General features: G+C 39.5%; 2 protein-coding genes across 3 annotated transcripts in view; one reads left to right on the top strand and one right to left on the bottom strand.

Moving 5' to 3' along the window:
- The window catches only part of DOP1A (DOP1 leucine zipper like protein A), a 60,401-nt gene extending 57,199 nt beyond the window's left edge, over window positions 1-3,202 (bottom strand). Inside the window, exon 1 of the mRNA XM_032217129.1 lies at window positions 3,137-3,202. The gene's annotated coding sequence lies outside the window, so the exon portion shown is untranslated. The remainder of the gene's footprint in view (window positions 1-3,136) is intronic.
- A 1,570-nt stretch (window positions 3,203-4,772) lies between these two features.
- The window catches only part of UBE3D (ubiquitin protein ligase E3D), a 58,770-nt gene continuing 40,470 nt past the window's right edge, over window positions 4,773-23,072 (top strand). The window contains exons 1-5 of one of the 2 annotated variants that reach the window (XM_032217013.1): window positions 4,773-4,893; window positions 11,890-12,086; window positions 14,107-14,197; window positions 16,155-16,383; window positions 22,150-22,219. In XM_032217013.1, the coding sequence (XP_032072904.1) occupies window positions 4,832-4,893; window positions 11,890-12,086; window positions 14,107-14,197; window positions 16,155-16,383; window positions 22,150-22,219 (649 nt within the window). In that variant the 5' untranslated portion in view covers window positions 4,773-4,831. Of the gene's footprint in view, window positions 4,894-11,889; window positions 12,087-14,106; window positions 14,198-16,154; window positions 16,384-22,149; window positions 22,220-23,072 lie in introns of those variants that run through there. The other variant, XM_032217014.1, reaches the window with a different exon arrangement.

The raw sequence follows: 23,072 nt of genomic DNA, 5'->3' as shown, positions 1-23,072 counted from the left end.
GTAGATATTTACCCATAGCCACTCCCACCTTGCTGATCAAGCTCATAGCCTTACCTCGGGTTATTTTATTAATTTCAATAAAGTAATAATTTGAAAAACAGATATGCTTTATCGTTACGCTCTATCTTCTAGTTTATTTTTAATTCCCAAGGATGTTTCTAAGCCCCAATGCATTCTCTCTTTATTCTTCAATGTCTTTTCTTGTGTGATAGGAAGACGTATGAGAGGATTTCTCTTGTTTGTTTCCACTTCTATGTCAAATCTACACTTCAGGATTCCCCAACCCTCCGCTAAAGATGTGAATATGAGTGGAAGGAGAAATCTTTTCCATTAGTAGATGCCATTTCATAAACAAATGACTTTATTGGCCAGACTGATTGAAAGAAGGTACATGAGTACAATTCAAATACATTATTATGGCTCAGTGGACATGAAACATTGACTGTTAGAAGCACTTTAGAAAACTGGAGTACTGGGGAAAAAATGGGAAAATATCTGAGTATCTGAGTCTTGGACAGTAAACCAAACGCTAAACATCTGCTATACAATTTGTAATTGGATCTTACCAGAATTTCTGATTTAATGGTAAATTATAAAATTCTACTCCTGAAATCAAATGCAGGATAATCTTAGGCCGCATTGAAATAGTTAACATGAATAAGATCTGGTAAAGCAGGGATATTGATTTAAACACAAAAAGCAGGGTAATTATAGCCTTCCCTATAATGATGTATGGGGTGTGAGAGTTGAACATTAAGAATGGCTGATCGAAGAATTGATGTCTCTGAATTGTAGTGCTGGCGTAAATTACTGTGAATACCATGGACAGCCAGAGTAACCAACAGAAAGGTGTTAAATCACACCTCATTGGAAGATAAAATCCTAAGGCTATGTCTGATTTACTTTGGCCACGTTATCCTTGCAAATTCATTGGAGAAGGCAAGGAATGGCTAGTGGACAAAGAAGAAGGAGCAAACAAAGAACAGGATGGCTTGATAACATCAAATCTGATGCAAAGTTGAACATACAACAATTAAAAAATGCCGTGTTTGATAGGGTAGCATAGAGAGCACTTGCTATAAAGTCACTGAGTGAGACATGACTAAAAACAACAAACAATGCTAAATACATAATAGCAGCAGCTGAGTTTTTTCTTCTGACTTTTTAAGTTTAACCACCCTAAGATTATAATGTACTCTGAATTTTATTAGCTTATTTTAACAGTGAAATCCAGACTAATTTAGAAGATAGCACCTATGAACACTGTGATAAATACTTCTCAAGAAAGATGAGAGTTGCAAACGCTTTTGGGAAACAGCAAATGGAGGTGGTAGCCAGTTTTTTCTGAAAATGGCATCTACCTGTCTGACTTTTTCACCACTGGCTTTTTTTAAAAAAAGTTCAAACCTTGGGCTTTGTTCAATGTTCCTGGTCATTCTCTTGGGCAGCTATGAGTAGACACTTATCCAGAGAGTTTACTTTGCTTCGTCATATACACTAGACATAATCTCTCTCATCATGTATTCTTTTTTCACCTGTCTATCGTCTGATTAATATTTGCCATATCAATACTTCAGTTTGTATCATCAAATTACAGCCAAAGCTTCCCTAGAAACTTCACAGAGAGAGAAACTGGCATAAGCAATCATTCATTCATGAAAAAGTACTCTTTGACTGAGAAAAGCCTAAATATGCAAAAAAAAAAATGAAGTTGAAGGCTGTAATACAAACAATATTTCTTAAGAACAAATTTATTTACATTACATAGCATTCTGAAAGTTACTTTTCCCCCACTAAAGTAATATTTTAGGTTCCCACAATATCTCCGGGCAATAGTAACAGGCAGAAGCCTTTTCAACCTCTTCCCAGTCACTGCATCCAATAAATAAATATAATAAAACTACTGTAACATTAACCAAGCCCTATGGACATAGAATGAAGAAGAAAAATTGATTTGTTAACTTTCCCTCTGCGCAAATGGGCTTTCAAGAAAAGATGCTACTCCGCATTACAGAATGTATAATTGGCAAGTACATCATTCTACGCACAGGAAGCTAAATATAAAGAAGATGCAAGGGAGATGATGACGGGAAAGGTATTTGTACCATCCTATGCACATTTCATCAAAAGAAGCCTTACAATGTCTAAGTAGGCTTTTAGGAGTCCAATTTGACTGGCAAAATGAAAGAAATAAAACACACTCTCAGCCATAAAATCAAATAATCCCCCAGTTTCTGTTTCTTTATTCACTAAAGCAGTGTTTTTCAACCACTGTGCCGCGGCACACTAGTGTGCCGTGACATAGTGTAAGGTGTGCCGTGGGAAAAACACTTTATATATAGTCAATATAGGCACAGAGTTAATTTTTTTTAACATTTTCTAATGGTGGTGTGCCTCGTGATTTTTTTTCATGAAAAAAGTGTGCCTTTGCACAAAAAAGGTTGAAAAACACTGCACTAAAGAACAGAATGAATATACCTTCACGGGGGGATTAGCTACTCCTTTACACGTTTGAAGTGAAGAAAAACACGACGGCTTTTCCCTTTTTTAAAATAAGATGATAAAATAAAACACGTTACTTTTATTTTATTTATTTATAATTGAATTCATATTGCCGCCTATTCGCCCATGGCGACTCAAGGCGGCTTTACAAAGTATAAATCCCCATTAGAAACAGTAAAGCTAATAAAAAGACCCCAATAAATTAATATAACCAAAGGTCATAAAATGCCACATTAGGGTGGCATTTAGGCAAACAAGTGTGCAAGAATTCCCAGTTTATAGAATATTAATAAAACGGGCGGGAAGGCAGGGTGACATCTCCTAAGCAAGGCACATATGTAAGGGTTGTTTCCTTGGTTTCAAAGACACCTTTTTCAACCGACAAAGCCAGAAAATACGTCGGCTACGCCTCCTGCCTGGGTTTACTACCCATCTCTCTGCACCTGCTCCGAGGAAGCGGGGAAAGGAGAAGCCTCTAAGGGGTCCAAACAAGGGTGCCGCTGCCTGCCGTTCCCCTTTTCTGTCCCCCCACACTCTTTCTCTCAGCGCTTCCTCCCCTCACAGACTAAAAAGCCCATCACTCGAGGGAAGGGGAAAGGCCGCAGGGCCAGAAAGGAAGAGCGAAAGGGGTTACCTTGGCGCCCAGAGCCGGAAGAGCCGCGCCGCAGAAACCTCCCTCCGCCCGCCTCCCCGCAGCCGGGCACTGACAGCTCCCAGCATGCCACGCGGCTTCCTTCCTTCCTCCCTCCCTCCGGCCTTCGCCTGACGTTATGACGCCACCTGGCGCTGCTCGGAATTAGCGCAGCTTCTTCTCGTGGAGCGGGCGCCGGTTCCAGCTTTGCCATAGCCGCGAGTTCCTTAAAGCAGTGTTTCTCAACCTTGGTGACTTTAAGTCCTATGGACTTCAACTCCCAGAATCCCCCAGCCAGCATAGCTGGCTGGGGAATTCTGGGAGTTGAAGTCCACAGGACTTAAAGTCGCCAAGGTTGAGAAACACTGCCTTAAAGGGAAAGTCACCTTCGAGAAAGAGGGGGAGAGTTGCGGGTGGGTCTTCGGTGCAAAAAGCCGACTTGCGTTTCCTGTTATTTTTTCCCCCCTCCCTCCGGACTTTCCCAGCGTATCCTAAAAGCTGAGCTGGTTTCCAGCCTGGTTTTATTCGTTTCACGCCAGCGGGAAGAAGTGCTTGGCTAAAGCCCAGTTCTTTGAACCGCCTGGCGCGCGTGTCCCCCACTGCCCGGCTGTGTGTTTTGCTCAACGTTGCGGGACGATTTAAGATTATGTGGCATGGTATTCTGCGGAGTACCGGATTCTGCGTGCTTCTTCCTTGGAAGCCGACAGGCAAATCGTGAAACCGGTTGTTTATTGGGGGTTTATGCCTTTCTCCTTTCCGCCGCCCTTTTCCGAACGTGGGTAGGAAGTAGCAGTTAGCAATAGCAATAGCAATAGCAGTTAGACTTATATACCGCTTCATAGGGCTTTCAGCCCTCTCTAAGCGGTTTACAGAGTCAGCATATCGCCCCCACAGTCTGGGTCCTCATTTCACCCACCTCGGAAGGATGGAAGGCTGAGTCAACCCTGAGCCGGTGAGATTAGAACCGCTGAACTGCAGATAACAGTCAGCTGAAGTGGCCTGCAGTACTGCACCCTAACCACTGCGCCACCTCGGCTCTAGGAAGTGTACATCGGTAGCACTAACCGGGCACATTAAACAAACGTGGTTTGAATGGAATCCAACCTGCAAAGCGTCTCGCTTAGTCGGACCATGGGGAGCTGCAGTTTGCAAATCGGCTGCGTGTTCATTGCAATGCAACTCGGCACAGGCAGGATTGCACGCTACTATAACAGTAGCGAGACTGATTTCTTGGTAAATGTAGACAGGATCGGACTGCAAGGTCTTGTTGGGGGGGGGGGGAGGAAAGATCCCTCTCCCCGCTTCTTCTACCACGGAGTGATGCGGCGGAAAGCAAACAACGGCATCCATCCATCATCTCAAGCGGACTAAAAACTACAGCGCGATCCATGCAGGGGATACACAAATAACGTTTAATGTGCAATCCTCTTTCGTAACCTTAAGCAACCGCGATCTCCTTTTAGATGATGTCACATTGCGGCCGAGGACCTCTTTGCCACGATTAAAAAGGTAGTGCTAAAGAGCCCTTTTTTAAAAGGCCGATTTCTCTCGCAGAGGGCGCTGTGTGAAGGCAGAGACCTTCCTTTCGCCTAAAACGTTTCCGGGATTCAATTTTCCTAGTTTTCTCCGGCCCCACGTGGGAGCGTGTTTTGCACACGCGGGTTGCTTTCTCTCGACCTGGAGTCAGTGGCTACGGGGATGAAGGCTACTCTGTTCTTGGAGATTAGGGAGAAGATGAAGAGCGGATTGCTGATTATTCGGTACTTTATTTGTTTGCTTTATGTTTGATTCCTCCCCCCCCCCCCTCCTTTCACCCTGCTTCATTTGGGACAGGCATTGCCGGGTTATGTTATATTCCCTCTTTTTTCCCCATGGAGAAAACGCTTCTTCCCTTACAGGCCTGTCTTTAGCTTCCCATTTTCCACCCAGACAGCGGTGAATTACTTTTTGTAAAACTTCCACCACATCACTTCCCTCCTACCATCATACGTTAGTAAATGACTGTGTTACCAGGCAATAAATACACCCTACAGCAGGGATCACCAACCTTTGGGACATCTGGCCCACTAAATTCATAATTTTAAATCCCGTGGATCACTAATATGATTTTTTTAAAAAAAAGATAAATAGTATTTAGTGCAATATAAAAAAATGCAAATAATTTTTCTGCGGGCCACCAAAATGTTCTCCTGGATCTTTCAGGGACTTTGCGGTGTCCCTGAGATCAGTAGGAGGTGCCCTTCTCAATCACCATCTCTATGGGACGGTTTAGGTCCAAATGGACCATCTATAGCCTAGAGCAGTGTTTTTCAACCTTTTTTGTGCAAAGGCACACTTTTTTCATGAAAAAAATCACGAGGCACACCACCATTAGAAAATGTTAAAAAAATTTAACTCTGTGCCTATATTGACTATATATAAAGTGTTTTTCCCACGGCACACCTTACACTATGTCACGGCACACTAGTGTGCCGCGGCACAGTGGTTGAAAAACACTGGCCTAGAGGACATGCAGTTATGTATTGGAAGTCTAATGCCTTGAAAGAAAATGTTTTCCAAACATCCTCACGATTCAGGCAACTTATTTCTTTAAAGTTTAATTTATGAAATAATATTCTTGGCTTCAAGTTTTTTTGAGAAAAGAAATGTATCTCTTTTGACTTGAAAGTTTTCTTTAAAATGCAGGTGCTGGTCCTTTAAATAGTTTGAGAAGACCAGAACTGAGTTGATTGTCGAAATATCCTATCAATGCTTCCTTGCCTTCTTAATTTACCATCCCTGCTCTTCTTTTTAGATGCCTTCATATAGAGAAGCGCAAACGGTGCAGTGGTGGGTTTCAAAAAATTTTGGAACCTACTCTGGGTGTGGCCTCCTTTGTGGGAGTGGCTTGCCAGCCATGTGACCTGGTGGGAGTGGCTTGCCGGCCATGTGTTTTCCTTCTCTCTCTCTCTCTTTCTTCCTTTTGTGTCTCTGTCCCTTTTTTCTTTTTTTCTTTCATCTCTCTCTCACTCTTTTTCTTTCTTTCTTTCTTTCTTTCTTTCTTTCTTCCTTTCTCTCTCTCTCTCTCTCTCCCTCTGTCAGTCTCTCTCTCTCTCTCTCTGTGTGTGTGTGTGTGTGTGTGTGTGTGTGTGGCAGTGGTGGGTTTCAAAAAATTTTGGAACCTCTTCTGTAGGTGTGGCCTGCTTTCCGGGTCCACTGGTGGAACCTCTTCTAACTGGTTCGGTAGATTTGATGAAGCGGTTCTACCGAATAGGTGCAAACTGATAGGAATCCACCTCTGAAACAGTGTATGCATATCTTATGTCTCTAGTGTGCATCCACCGTGCTTTCAAATTAAAGCAGCTGAGTTCTCAGAACAAACTCCAGAAAGTGTTGCCCTCTATTAAAGCATATTTATCACTGAAGCCTGTGTGGTGCTGTTGTTTATTTTTGTCTCACCTTTATTAAATGACTCAAGGCAGTGAACATACATAATATCCTTCTGCCTTCCTGTTTTCCCCACAACAGGGGAAAAGGTGGAGTGGGCTGAGAGAGAGAGTATAATTGGCCCAAGGTCACCCTGCTGACTTTCATGCTAAGGCAGGACTAGAATTCACAGTCTCCTGGTTTCAAGCCTGGTCTCTTAACCACTAGACCGAACTGGCTGTCTTATGCTTAGCTAGCAATACTGTAACCGAATTAAACTTCTTGAACTGTTTGAATGGAAACCACTGCATGTTGGCAACATCAAGAATGGATTTTGTACATTGTGGCCTGCATTATCTCAAGGCTACTCTGTGTGAAAAATACGTAACACCGAAAAGGTTTGTGATGCCTGGATAAATGGAAACTGTAATGGAAATGGAAATGGAAAAAATATTAACCCCCAAGCCCTGGATCCTCTCAGCTTGAAGGAGCAAATGTAAAATAGGGAGGGCTGATGTTCCCAGGGGCTCTTCAAACATCAGTTAGAAGAGAGGAGGTTGTGGTGGAAGGATGTGTCAGAATATAGTTTATGTGTCTTTATCATTACGTCTCTTCTCGCCTTCAAAGCAGGAGTGGTTTTCACTTACCTTCCCTACCGGTTTGCAAATGTGCGCGCGCTCTGCCTTCTGTGTATGTGCTATGCTCAAAAAAGTCCCTAAATAGGATGAAATAGAGCCAGAACTGGTGGGCAGGCCCTACCAGTTCAGGTGAACTGGTCCGAACCAGTAGAATACCACCTCTGCTTCAAAGGCACTGTTTTAAGCAACTGTAGCCTACACTTTTCGGCTGTGGGAGAGAATAGCTGAGAATGAAATAAAAACATCATTCCAAACTAAAGAAAGAAAAACTAGACTGCTCAATGGATGCATTGCAGGTAGTTCTCATTTAGCACAACTTAGTTTAGCAACCATTTGCAATTACTATAGTGATGAAATAATAATCTCTGAAAATTGAGCCCTTGTCTTCAGCAAATTTAATTGTAAGGAATGCTTTCAAAACTGAGCTTGATTATCTTCTGAAAGATTCTGATCTGATCAGTTACGGTCCAAACATTAAACTTGTTACTTTGCTCAACATACAGAAACTTTTTCGGTTCTACAAAACCGAATCATCAATATTTTTCTCTTGTTTCTAAGTGTGTCACTTGCTGAACTTAACCATATTCCTCCCAGATTCTGCCATATCGTGTTACCAAAATAGAAGAAATCCATTTCAAGCAAAAATATTTTACTAAGAAGCAACTACCGGTATTAGGAGAGATCTTATATAATTCCCTAGAGGAACATAAGTCCTCTAAGAAGTTATATAATACTAAATCACCTATGGATTCCCAATAGAGTCAACTCTATGTTATTATACAGTATAAGTAAGGAATGAGTAATGTCCAGGATAGTTACAGGCTCCTCTGCGATCGTGCTGAATTTCTCCCCACCCCACTCCACCCCCAGGTTTTACTGGATGAACTCTTTGTAAACCTTCTTTTAGATCTCATACCATGAAACAAAATAAGTAATCCATTTCCCTAAAATAGAAGGAAAAGATCTCAGTTGTACATACTGTAATTATGTCACCTTCCAATACTATAGCTTTTAGTGGTTTGGTTTATTTTGTTTTAATACAAGCCCCATATCATCTGTAATTTGCATATCATATTGACTGGGGCTACCTCTTATTTCACTTCTGTATTGGGCCCACCCACTCCCTTCCCTAATCTAATAGACCGCTGTGGGAGATAGAAAACTTCCTTGCCAGAAGCCTCAATTATTTGCTTGAAAGGGGCTTTTAAAATTAGATAGGAATGCATAAATTATATGTTTCTCTATGAATAAGCCTTTCTTCTGAGTAGAAGCTTCTCTCCCATGATTATCCAGGGAATTCCACATTGTGCCAATAAGGGTACGAGGCTAAGATTTCAAATATAATTTGCACAAAGGGTTTTCAATAAAAAGAGAGATAGGTAAACAGTGTTTCCCAGGAGAAACGTTTCTTTTCTAGGGTAGTTATAAAAGTCTGTCTCCTTTTATAAGTGGATCTGTTTTCTCTTTTCAAGATGATTGCCAAAATCTTTCTACAAAAATGACATCTGGTGAGGTGATTTCTAGTCCACACAAACTTATGGCACAATAAATCTGTAAGCCCTAAAGGTTGCTGGTTGTGTTGAAAAATATTTAACTCGCTCTTCTAGAGTTCTGGCAGTTCTAAAGGTGTCCTGCAAACCTGTCAAGACCTTACTTGAATCTAGGCACAGAGAGCTGACGTCGCAACGGCACGACATGCGATCTTGGTGCTCCAAGATCGCAGTTGATATTTCTGCCGGTAGATGGTCCATTTGGACCTAAACCGTCCCATAGAGATGGTGATTGAGAAGGGCACCTCCTACTGATCTCAGGGACACCGCAAAGTCCCTGAAAGATCCAGGAATAGCCTTTTTTTCCAGCAACAGAAATGCAGCTAATGAAGCTGCTGAAGTTGGGACAGCTCCGGAAGGGGAAGAAAGAGGAAAGAGAAAGTGTATTGAATTGGTGAGGAAGTTTTATTATTAGAAAAAGAGACTACCCCTCCCCCCAAAAATAAGTTAAATTAAAATTGAAGACAGAAGAAAACTGTATGCGGCGAAATTAATCTACATTAAACTTAGTGTGTTATCCCGTTTCTAATTTTTTTTTTCACGGATGGAACTTTTGCAAAGGCTCCCTATTTTTTAAACTGAATGGATTAATTTTTTCTTTTTCTTTTTTCACTTTTGCTTACACCTTGGATTAAAATTCCCCTTTTTTATAATGCTTGATTGTTTTTGATCTCGATTTAAGGGTTTTTTTCCTCTCTTAAGCTTGGAATATAAAGAAGATAATAAGAAGGATTATAAAAAGAGTTGTAACAACAGGAGGAAAAGCAGTTACACTGCCACTTAGAGGCTGGAGGCTGGATACATTGTTTTTTCTTCTTTCTCTTTGATCACTTGAGATTCAAGGTTCTTTCAGTTTGTTTACTGACAGATAGTAGGAAGAGCACAAGTTTTTTATATAGGTGCTGTTTGGGAGTTCTATCACTAGCTATTGGAGGAAAGACAACATTTTGACTTGAAAGATAATAAATGCACCTGTTTCAAGTTTATTAAAATAGCCTTGAACCCTATAGTGGCAGTGTCTGCAAAATTGAAAGAATGGCTCAGCAGGAAAAAGAAACTGTAACATTGCAAATGATTATGTTTGAAATTCAAAATCTATGAGTTGTGACAGAGAGAATTGAAAAGAGATTAGAGAATATGGATTACAAAACAGAAAAATTTGATGGAGAAACTGAGGATGTTTATCAAATGAAGAAAGTGGAGGACAGAGTTCAAAAGATGGGAGAAAAAATGAGCAAAGAGATAAGAAAACTGGATACTGACAACAAAGTGAGCGTGGTTGGTAATGGCAAGAGCGGACTATGGAAAGGAGATAAATGGATTGGAACTCTACCCCAGAGTTCAAAGCACAAAAGAAGAAAAGAGAGAAAAATTGACGGAGATAAAGAGAGAAATCTTGACAGAAGCACTAGCGATAACCAAAGATAAGCTGATGGAAAGAACAGAGGCTGGGTTTCAAGCTTTTATGAGATACGGAAGGAACAACATATTGCAAAGAGAAGTTTATATAAGATTTATTAAGAAAGTAACAAGATCATTAATGCTACAAATAGTTAAGATCAAAACCTCTGGTGATGCTTTTTAATCTGAACAGATGAATATCATGTAAGCTTTCATGATCAAAATCAGTTTCAGAAAATGTGTAAAATACCAATCAATATTTTAAATAATGTGTGCAGGAGAGATAAAAGGGGAAATTATGAAAAAAGAGGAAAGATACTGAATTACATAAAGTGACACTCCTATCACCGTGTCATTCCTGTCACAAACGGCTAATTATGGTAAGTAATGTTTCTAGAAGATTAGATTGGCTAGGTGAAAGATAGTGTTCTCTCCTTTGTTGAATTTTACATTGACTATTTTATTTTGTGCCGAAATCAATTTCTGTAACTTCTTTTTGCAAGGACTGCTGCCTCGAAACCTCATACAACAGCACGACCCAGGGAATTAAAATGCTCCTCTGTTAGATTTAGGATGTTGCTATTTCCAAAGCAACAGCCTCTGAATGAACTTGCAGCTTTCTGCAGAGCAGTGTTGTGCTACATTTGGGGCACACATACAACACCCACTGACAAGAGGGGATGTTTTCAAGATGACACTCCTCTCTCTGCTTTTTCCCTCTTACTCCCAAATTCACAATCACCTGCATTTTTGCCTTCAAAAGCCCAACTGAACTGTTTTTTTCCCTTGGGGAAGAACAAGAAAATGTTCATCCAAGAAGCTTCATCAGTTCTGATGTTCAATTCTAACAATTCTAACATAACAGACTATAGAGAGGACCACTGGTTTGAAGGAAGGGTAAAGGAATCCATCTACAGATAGGTTAGAACGGAGCAGCCCTCTCTTAACAGAGGAGGAATAGGACATTACTTGTCCTATAGCAATAGCAATAGCAGTTAGACTTATATACCGCTTCATAGGGCTTTCACCCCTCTCTAAGCGGTTTACAGAGTCAGCATATTGCCCCCAACAACAATCTGGGTCCTCATTTTACCCACCTCGGAAGGATGGAAGGCTGAGTCAACCCTGAGCCGGTGAGATTTGAACAGCCAAACTGCAGAACTGCAGTCAGCTGAACTGTAGTGCTGCATTTAACCACTGTGCCACCTCCTGTCTACAATACAGTCCTTTCAGCAGTTTCAAGAAGATTCCACAACCAATTGCACTCTGGATTCAGGTGGCTCCCAGGGCACAGATAAATCTTCAAATGGCCTCAAAAGGTTTCAGAGAAAGTGCTAACGACTAGATGACTGCAAAGAGGGGAAACAAAACTTTTTGTTCTTCCTCAAGAAAAAATCAGTCCAGTTGTCTTTTGAATACAAAAAAGCACCTTTGAACCAGCAATGATGACTGAGAATCCACAGACAATCATGGGCTGCTCCTTATTTTGGCAATTCCCCATCCTAGTGCAACCTGGGATGACATCTTTCACTATCTTTTGTACATCTCTCAGTTCTAATCAAAGATACAGGAGACTTCATTGTCAGCTTGCTTTCCATTCATGCAAAATGTTGGATTGGATTGATTTAATTATTCCATATGTTTTTATTTGTTTGGATTGCATCCATTTACGAGGTGAGGTGCATGACTTCTCCAGCCATGTGGACTTCTATTGCAACTATTTGCTAATGGGATATTATTGTTCTGTCTTAAATCCCTGTAGTGAATTAAATCCAGAAAGCTGGCCTGTGGATATTACTCTGATGCCTTCTTTAATAGAGCTAAAAAGCGATAAAGCTAGCAGAGCTTTCGGCCTTCCGCCAGAGGTCAGTATTGTGCCTTCTTCCTGTCGAGGACTGCAATATCAGCCAGGGGAAGGCTTACATATGAGGCTGCTTGTTCAAGCAGATTTCAGTACAAGTAAGAGAAATTTCCTTTTTTCCCCTTTATTTCTTTTCTGCTGATCTCCGCTTGAAAGTTTACTTGTAAAATAAAGCTAACAAAATTAGGATGGCTTAAGAGTATTCAAGGAAAGCTGCATTTACCTATAAAACATTGGACTAGAGAAAACATTACATTTAGTAGTGACATTATAGATAAGGTAATCACAATTTAGGCTACTTCTGTTTTTCTTATTAGTTCCAAAATTTCATTGGTCTGACTTGAATTTTATTGGATTTATTCCTTGTTCTGTAGCTCATGAAAATGAATATTAATTGTCACGCTTCCTAAGAAGGCACATTGACGTATTTTAATATGCAGAATATTAACAGATTATTAAAACAGCTTTCCTGACGGAAATGTTGAGATTTAAGAAATTATTCTGTTCACTTGTATCAGAATATGATATTTTTATTCCACTGCTAATGCTACATGTTCTGCGTTTTATTTTCCCCTTTAGATATCTTAGCTCTACCTACACTTACTAAGAGCTAAACGTCTTGCTTCTATGCAGGTTATTTATCAGTAGATATACATAATCTCCCCATAAAGAGCTATAGTGGTGCAGTGGTTAAAATGCAGTATAATTGGGCTGACTGCCAACTGCCAGCAGTTCAGTTCTCACCGGCTCAAGGTTGACTCAGCCTTCCATCCTTCCGAGATTGATAAAATGAGGACCCAGATTGTTGGGGGCAATATGATGACTTTGTAAATTTATTTATTATTTATTTATTTATTAAATATATTTATATGCCGCCCAATCCCGAAGGACTCCGGGCGGCTTACAAAAAATATAAGAAAAAACACATAACGATAAACGAAAACAATTAAAAAACAACAAGCGCCCTCATACATTCCTTCTAAACCACTTAGAGAAGGCTGTAAAGCACTGTGAAGCAGTATATAAGTCTAAGTGCTATTGCTATAAGTTACAGGAAATGTCACCTGTAAAGAGAAGACTTTCCGGTGTCATGTTATTCACAGTTTGGATGTAGCTGGATTTGTGCTTATTTTTGCAGATCTTTGAAATAGCAGATTATTTCTTTAAAGACTTTTAAAGCACCTTTCGGGAGCGACAAATTATTTAATCATGTATTAACAGAATATATTTTCATAATGTTCCTTTAAATGAAGCCTTTAATTTTTAAACTAATACTGTTAATAAATTTTTATAATGATTTAACTCTTCAGAAACATCCAATTTACAAAGACCAGCCACATATAATGAAAATACTGTAAATTGAACCTAGGAGTTGATGTTCAAAGTCATGAAGTAAAGCTGGTAAAGAACAGCCATTTCCCTGGTCAGGCAGAATCATAATGTCAACATCAAGGCTCCCAATATCAAGGTTGTGAAGAAAATGGCCAAATCTCCATTGATTTCAGAAGGCCTTATATTGAAATCTGCATATGTTTGGTCTTTACTGCAGGAGACAGATAACTTCTTTTTTTTGTCTACACTAAACCGATTAATGTACTTGTGTCATGTCTATGAACTTCTGTTACAAAAAAATTCCTGAGAGTTGTGAGAGTCAAGATTCCTTGCCACATTGGGCATGAAACCTGATATTTGCCCTTTTGATCCTTGAGGATTAGAATGATCCTAGATTAGCAGTCATCATGTCACCAAAGGTTTATCCTCCAAAGCAGCCTTTCCCAACATGTGGTTTTCTAAACATGTGGACTTCATCTGCAGAATTTCTCCAGTTGGCACAGTTATTTTTAAGATGAGAAGGTCAGCAATCCAGTCATCACCAAGGCTGGGGAAATTGCTCCAGAAAGTTTTTGGTTCAAATCTTATTTCAGCTATGAACTTGCTAGGTGATCTTCAAGCTGTTGGGTTGACATCCATTGTGTGGAATATGATGTGATAATACAAGACTCCATTTCAGGAAGGTTTCCTCATTACTGAATAAAAAATAAAAATCCAGTGCTACACTAAATTATTGGTGTGACTGTAGTTTTACTGTTGTTAGTTAAATTCTTCAATATCTTTCAGAATTGACGCCAGCTGTTGGTAACGGCCTAAAATCCAACAAGAGTTGTACTTTTTTCTGTCAATGTTGCGGGGAAAGTGTAATTAATAATAGGTAAGTCCTGTACTCTGTGAGATTTTTCCTATTGATGAATGTATTTGCAAATCATTCATACTAGAAGAAATGTAACAGCTGGTGAAATTTGTGCTCAAATAATCTGGAAGTAAAGCTCAGGTGAGAAAGATAAGGAATTTGGTGTCCTTTTGAAAGGTGAAAAATCTCTGGCCCGTATATAACAGTTCTTGTACCCTATGAATAGTATTTTTGTTACCCCTGTTCTTTTTACTTTTATTAACACCATCAATATCTTTAGATGTCTTGCAATGTTCTGTCTTGAGACCTTTTCAATTGAAAAGCAGGAGATGAAGATTTCCAGCAATAGGAAAAACACAGATCATTTTTAAACTAGATTAAGTTTTAAAATCAGTGGCTGAAATCAGTGGTACTCATGTTCAAAACGTAAATGTTGTTCATAATTAATTAAAAAAACTTTATTGGAGTATACCAAACATACTAAGATATTCCATTAGCAGGCTTGTCTGGTTCACTTTATAGGAGATTTTGTTTTTAATCCCAAAAGGGGACTTTTCCCCTTTTAGTTTTTGTCTCCACAATGTAGGCCAGGAAACCCCCCCCCCCTAACTAAAGCTGCAGAGATTTTGCTACATTATACTAGTTAATCAGAGACTGCCTGTTTTTCTACTGCAGATGTTACAAAATCATGATTGTTGATGACTGGAGAGGTTGTGTCATCTGACTATTGAGCCATGTTTATACTTTTCACAGATTGTTTTTCTGCATGAGATATAAGCATAATACTTTTCATGGTACTGCCCTTGCCATTCACAAGATTGGAATTGGGTAGCATGCCCTTTAAATTAATTTTCCTCAGCTCACTCTTTTGGCCTAGACCCTTCTTCATTAATCCCAAATATCATTGCACATTTGCTTTATAGGAGCACTGAAAAATAAATTGCAAGGGTTATTTATTTAAACTTATCTCTCTCTTTTTTGCATTACATTTAGTGTGACAGCTTTTGAGCCTGGGAGTGGGGGAGAGAACCTAGCATAGTTTGCTATCAATGCTTTAACACAACCCTAAATGAAACAATTATGAGGGATAGGCAGTGCAGAAAACACTAAATCTACCATTACAAGCCCTGCTTAATGCCTGAATAATAAAGGAAAAGGGATCGAGTCAACAGGATTATAAGTGAAGTCCAGATTCCCCCTTGCCTCAATTAGCCATCGTCACATCTGTATTCATTCAATACAGTGAATGAATGCATGAATATTTTAGTTAGCAATCTAATTTAAGAATCTATTTTAAATTTCTACAAACCAGGAGACTTTGAATTATGTCTGCTCCCCTCATCCAGCCCATCTGATGTTTAAGGGTAGACTGTTTTTGGGGAAGTACATTCAATTGGAAGCTGCTTTCTGTTCTGTCACTGAATCAAACCATTCAATTCCATTAATAGCCCTAGACCCGTGATGGCGTACCTATGGCCTGTGTGCCACAGATGGCATGTGGAGCCATATTTACCGGCATGGCAGCATGTGTTGTCCAGCCAGCTGATTTTCAGCCTTCTGGAGGTCCAGGGGAGGCCTTTTTCACCCTCCCCAGACTTCAGGAAAGCCTCTAGAGCTTGGGGAGGGTAAAAACTCTCCCCCCTTGTGCGGCGGTGGGGGCGCATGCGCATGTGGGTGGGCAGAAGTGTGTGCGCGGTAACAGGCACTCGCACAGTTTTGGCACACCTTTAGAAAAAGGTTAGCCATCGCTTCCCTAAACCAGTTTTTCCCATCTGGTGCAGGTACCATGCTAAGATACACAAATTTAGCTTCTCCCCTGCAAAGTTACAATTTGCTCATTTTTATGTACAGTTTTCAGCATCAGGAACAGTAGAAAATCTGGTTCCTTTTCTTTATTCATACGATTGTTCTGCAGTCTGTACAGCCTGGATTTTTGTTATCTCTGTTATTGTAATCAACCCATTCTCTTCTTGCTCAGGACATTTATCCGGGTTCTTTCACTTCCTTTTGAGAACTGGAATGATTTGGTTGACGAATGGTGTTGCCATCCTAACCCTTTCAACGATAGCCTGCTTCATCCCCAAATTGATGACTGTTTTCTTGGGCACAATTACCTCCTGATTAGTTCAAGAACTGAGTTATCAGGAACAGAATCTGGAAGGCTTCATTCAGAGGATGAGTGGACTACAAGTAGTGAGTCGCTCTTGGTAAATATATACAAAAAATAAGACAAAAGACTACATTCCTTTGAGTTGCACAATTCATTATCTGCTATTTTCATTAAGCCAGATACTAGAAACTGTGAGTTCACTGCATTCTGATCATCATGGGACTTGTAGTCCGACAGCAAGAGTCACAAAGTCGCAATTCCTGGATTTGAACTCTTGTATAATTGTTTAGGGGTGGTGCCAAAGATCGTGGAGATCACAGTAGCCAGGAGATTTGTTGGTGTAGTTGTTGGAGCTCACCAATAGTGCTTAAGCTAGGAAAGCCTCATTTGGCTGAAAAATATAACAGGCTGAGGCTAAGCCATAAACTATGTTTGCGCAATGGTTAGGGTGCAGTACTGCAGGCCACTTCAGCTGACTGCTATCTGCAGTTCAGCGGTTCTAATCTCACCGGCTCAAGGTTGACTCAGCCTTCCATCCTTCCGAGGTGGGTGAAATGAGGACCCAGACTGTGGGAGCAATATGCTGACTCTGTAAACCGCTTAGAGAGGGATGGAAGCCCTATGAAGCAGTATTTAAGTCTAACTTCTATTGCTATTGCTATAATACTTAAGTTTGTTTCTTGTGGTAAGCCAAACCCTAACAGATTATTTTATAATGTGGTGCAGTATGCAGACCCAGCCAGTATAAGATTAAATGACATGTGCTTTTGTTACTACATGATCTTTGGTTTAAAAGAAATTAAAATAACTATAAATTGTCACAACATGAAAGGTATGGCTTCTATAAAGAGCTTTGCAAACTGCAAGCAAATTAACCAGAACATTATAAAAGCAAAGATATCCTTCTGAGATTTATGAATTATTTCTGGTTCTGGAAAAATCCAACGATGATCTCTTTTGGGGAGCATTTAGCAGAATTTATTAGCCATTCTTGGCATCTCTTGTGACAAGGATGGAAATTACATCCCTCCAATGCTAAAATATTTTGAAAGCAGGATCAGCAGTCAGTTACTATGTGGGGCCCAGGTGTGTCTGATTAAGGACTTTGGAAACCTGGTTATTCAGTCCAAATTTCTCATAGCCATTTGTACAATCCATCACTGCATATAAAATGGCTCTCCTTATTTGGAGTCTGAGTGATCTGAATGCAGTTCTCCCACTTTACCTAGCTGGTTTAAGTAGCTTTTATCTCTGGGCTTTTGATGATTTTGAAGATCAGTCATTTTTTCACACAGCACAGCTTTCTGTCCTCATGGAAATCTTCCCCTGAAATTGAGCTACACCTTTGCAGATTTAGAAGACCTTAAATACTTGGGTTAGGCAAATAAAATGTTCCTTGAAGCATGTGCAAATAATGCTGAACTTCTAAAGATTGGAGTATAGTTTCTGATCACTATTTGCTTAGAAAAGTCAGGAGTTACTTGTTTAACATTATTTAGATAGGATGCGGAAGAATGTATCGCTGTATGTTCAACCTCTTATTGATGGAAAATAGTTGTAATATTCCTATTGCCGCTCAAGTCTATTGGAGCAGGTGAGAAAGCCAGTGGCTCATATATAATTGCATTGCTTGATTTATAGGGAGCCTTATTCATTTTTAATAAGCTCTTACTGGTTTAAATGTCAACTAGAACAAAGAAAGTGCATGCTATTTATTTACTATTAATTTAAAAGAAAATTGTGCCACCAAAACTACACAAGCATTGCATTTGTTTGTCATCTCCTGTTCAAAGAAAATTAGAGGTTTCATTATATAATGAATTTATTATGAATGAAGGTGAATATGTCCAAGGATAATGTTGCAGGACCCAATCTGGGTTGATCACCAAGACCAGAGGTTAGGCTTCCGAGCTTTCATCCGTAGGGAACTTCTCTCTAACTTCTCTCTAGTACACACTCTGCTAGAGAAAATTCCCTGAGGATGGGCTCCAGCACGAATCTGAAACTTGGAAGACCGAACCTCTGGTCTCGGTGACCGACCTAGATTAGATCCTATTTATATATGATTTAAAGTCTCTTTTAGTCAGTGCTATATACTATCATATTTTTAATTTGGCTGGTTGTAAACAATAGCAGCGAGTTTCCAGTTATCCGGAGAAAAAACCCCAAGAACAATAAAAATCAATAACTTTCGATAAAATCATGAGCAGGATCCAAACGGTTCTATTTATAACTGAAAGAGCTCAAGGCCTGTAATACAATCTCTTTCCCTTGCTTCTTCCCCATACACAAATTATGTGTGCCTTGCCTTTGAAAGGCTATTGTTTCTCATAAATCTTGGAGAATGCTGAGGTGTATTTTCATCACTTGGCAATTGTAACATCAGGCAATAATTTGATCTGTGAAACAATCGTCGCAGAGAGAAAGGACACTTGGCCAGCCTTCCACATCACTTGAAACAGGACTCCTTAATGGAGCATTTCACCCACTTTGTTAAGTCTCAGCAGGTGATAAGTCATTGAATAATGAACCCTGAAGCGGTGCTCTCGCTTGTGTGCCAACCTGCGTGCCACTGACACTGCCCTATTTCCTGTGCTTCAGACAACTCTTCTCCAAATCATCACACAACATAATTTTAGATGCTCCAAGGTCGCAAGCTGTTCTAACTGCTTATCTCTAGAGGAAAATGTTTCCTTCCAGACAATATCAAGGACATTTTCAGATAGAAGTGGGGGGATAGTGTGCAGCTAGCCAACAGCTGAAAGTTGTCACACAAGATACATTGATTTAATTTGTGTGGCAAAAACATACTGTTATTTCTGTTCAGGTCAGCAAAACCACAGAGTTCTTGGTGCATGACCCCCTTTTTTTATCATCATTACATGAAGTTCTAATCAGAAGAAAATATATTGGACCATAAAGTGGAAACATCAGAATTGAGTGTGAAATGCAACATAACCTCTGAATGTTGATTTTGTAGGAAAATGTTTTTGACTTTAAAATTTTTTAGAGCGTACTCTAAATGAACATAAGCTACTTATATTCATTGTGAATTAATTAACGGGCAATTAGAATGAGACAAAAGCAACTAAGCCAAAAACAATTAGCCACAGTGGCTTTATTAAAAGCAACAAGAAAAAACCTTCCATGTTCAGCAGCTTCTGCATATTGTGCAATAAGATAAAAAGAACAGGAGAAGCCCCAGAAGGGGAATTTGCATTGTTCATATAGCTCTGAATTAGGTATGGCAGTGGAAGGAAGGAACTTGGTGCCTCAAACAATACAGCCAATGGTAAAGAATTGGGGAAATTTTGGAGGCACTAATTGAATTGACCTGGTCCTTCAGAGTTTGAGAATTTCTCAACTTGGAGATAATCACAGATTACATTTCTAGTTCCTGGATCAGGAGGCCCTCCAAACAGTCACTGATATTCTAGTGGCCTCACAGTTGGACTGTTGTAGAGTTGGAGTAAAAGTTTCCCAATATTCTTCCAGAGATCTATATAAGTCCCATCCTCACGATGCTCCAGATGTCTTTAAAAACCCTGCTATTCTCCTGGGCCTTAGGGAAGAATATTAGTTGAGTTTGTTGGTGATGTTTTTTATTAGAGGGAGTATGGGTGTCTCGTCCTTGTGATTTCCTTTTTAGTATTTTCCTTTAATTCTTTTATTTTTTAGCATCATTTATATTTAGCGTGACTAAGAGTCATTCTGGAACAGAGCATTCTCTAAATCTCATAAAGACACACATTAAATAAATAAATAAGGTAAATATTCTTTTAAAAAACCACATGCTTGGATAGAGTTGAAAATAAGGCAGAGTTAGCTCCAATCCAGATGGTTTCTATTATAATATTAAATTACCTAGCATAGTTTTCAGCAAAAGTATAATCAAGATTAGTCCTCTTGCGTACTGTATATAGATTCCCCTTATTATTTTTAGCAATTCTCTTCCTGCTGAGCAACCCGAGATAATGAAATCACAGATAATGAGACTGTGAAAAAAACATCCACATTATAAGTATCTGTAGTATTCCAAAAAAATGTGGCAGAAACTAGATATGCAAAGCTGTATGTATTACAGACACTAAATTCTAGCACATAATTTAAATTGTGGATATATCAAGAAACCAAAAAATGAGGCCATAGATAATGAGTACCAGATATATGAACTAGATAATTCTTCTTTATGCCATAAAATTAGGGTTCATTTTAACACAGAATTTTAGGTTTGCTGCTGGGAATTTATGTTCAATTTATGTTGCACAGATTCAGAATTATATAGATTTTTGGCTTTGGACTGCTTGTAAAATTAGGAAAAAGGCATATTTTCAAGTCCATGTTTGGTCCTCCTGAGGAATTTTATCTGCATAACCTTTTTTTAGTCTAGACATTGAAAGTTGTCTTCTAAGTGTGTTGGACTATAGTCAAACTGGTGGGGATTATGGAAATTCTAATCTGACAGGTCTAAAGGGCATCAATCTAGATTTACCTCTGTGTTTAGTCCTGATGTTCACTTGGTAACTTTGGACTAAACTATCCATTCGTTTCTTTATCGCATACAAGTAGTGCATCTTTCAGTCACTTTTCATCTGAGAGCTCATATCCTTACCAAAACAGAATTAAAAAAAAGTGGGGTTTAAATGTTGTATAGTGGTACCTTAAGCGATAATGAGTTTGCAGAAAGCCAGTGATGTGGCTTTTTCTCTGCAGTGCTGCTTTTTTGTGGTGTAAAAATAGCAGGATGCCTTAAGGTGGGAGATGTCTTTGCATTTATGCCTTGTATCCAAGTCCAAAGTTCTATTTTCAGGTTGTTGAGTATAGCTAATAATATGTGGGCAGTTCTTCTCTTTGACTTTCTTTCCTTCCACCTATCAGTTAAAGGTAAACGTGTTATGAACAAAGTCATAACTGGCTCAGTCTATTTAAACTGGCAACAGCAATCCATGCCCTCTCTTAAAAGAGTTGCCACATTTGCCTGGCCATTTGGAGATGACCTCCTGGGTCTTCTTCTATAGAGCCGAGGTGGCGCAGTGGTTAGGGTGCAGTACTGCAGCCACTTCAGCTGACTGCTAGTTCTGCAGCTCAGCGGTTCAAATCTCACCGGCTCAGGGTTGACTCAGCCTCCCATCCTTCCGAGGTGGGTAAAATGAGGACCCAGATTGTGGGGGCGATATGCCGACTCTGTAAACCGCTTAGAGAGGGCTGAAAGCCCTATGAAGCGGTATATAAGTCTAATTGCTATTGCTATTCTGCAATAGGAAGTTACGTGACCTGCCATTGCACTTTCCTCCTCCCTTTCTCACCCAGGATGTTGCACAGTGGAAATAATTATTTCAATCAACATGACTTACACGTCTGCTCACGAATTACTGTAGCATGTTACATCAAATGTGGATTTGATGATTATACCTCTTCTCAAATAGCTTTTGGTAATTTGATGCTGAAATTGCTAGTGCTTTTCTATCGTGCATGAATCTAGAATTCATGGTGAAGTCTTCCGTCTTCTTGGTGACTGAATATACACACCTGTGCCTCAATTTTAATAAAATGTTCTCTGCGAATAAATCATCTGCTTCACAGTCTAATGACTGCGCACTAGTGGGCTCTTTATTGTAGACAGTAATGGCGGGGACCAGTTGAGTCATTTTTAAGGGCTGATTGGTCATTGTTACGGAATTATAATAGTCTTCCTTAATATGTTCATGCTGGGAGTTTGAAAGAAACATGGGCTCATTTGTCTGGAATATAACAGGAGGAAATTGGCCAATAGATTGAATTATTTGTAGAAATTTTAAACAGATTTTCTCCTCATGTATCTACCAGGTAAGAAGACATTTAAATCTTTTTCTTTGCTTTGCAGAATTCACAGGCAAATAGTAAAATAATTTGCAAGCGCTGCAAGACGTCGTTGGGAGAAACTATGCCCTCAGGTACTTGAATTCTCAGACAAAATCTTTGAAAGCTGTTTTAGTCACCTACTGTTAGAGAAGTTTTAAAATGACCTGTTAAAATTGCTGGTTTTTAGTTAGGTTTGAAGGGGACGAGGTTCTTTCTTTCTTTTATTCTAAAATATATTTTCATTAAGCAGCCATAAAATTTGTCTGGATTTAGGAGCAAAAATAATAATAATAATAATTAGGGAGAATACTATAAATGTACTTGCAAAGTCAGGTATACCCCTACTTCAGAGGGAGTAAAGTTGCCCATCTCAAATAATTATATGAAGAGTTGCTATTTCCTGTTAGACTGTCTCGCCACCACAAGCTTCTTTCTATGATAAAATATTGCTGCCGTTTTCCTATTAATCCTGAGCAGAGTAACACCATTTCCCCTACTTTTCTAATGAAACCAATCCTCTTTTTGAGGAAGGGCCACCTTATTTTCTTTGGTTTTCTTTTTTCTTATTTTAACAAAAAAAATCTAGCTAGGTAGATGTGGAACTTTGGCTGAAAAGCTAACTGGAGATTAGCCCTCAGATGGGAAGCTACCAAGAAGCGCCAGGATGTACATAGATTCATGCATACATACCAGTGGTGGGTTTCAAAAATTGTTCGAACTTACTCTGTGAATGTGGCCTCCTTTGTGGGAGTGGCTTGCTGCCCATGTGACCGGATGGGAGTGGCTTGCCGCCCATGTGACCGGATATGAAGATGCCGATGACACTTGTCAGAACCACCTTAAATTACCTCACACACAGCACTGGCATGCATAAGAATATGATGTAAACTTGTTTTTTAAAAGGCATCTTTGGTTTGCGTTAAAACAACACACGCAATGTTCTGA

The sequence above is a fragment of the Thamnophis elegans genome, chromosome 4 (genome assembly GCF_009769535.1).
Source record: "Thamnophis elegans isolate rThaEle1 chromosome 4, rThaEle1.pri, whole genome shotgun sequence".
NCBI lineage: Eukaryota > Metazoa > Chordata > Lepidosauria > Squamata > Colubridae > Thamnophis > Thamnophis elegans.
The sequence above is the reverse complement of the archived record's forward strand: the minus strand, read 5'-3'. Positions and strand labels throughout refer to the sequence as shown.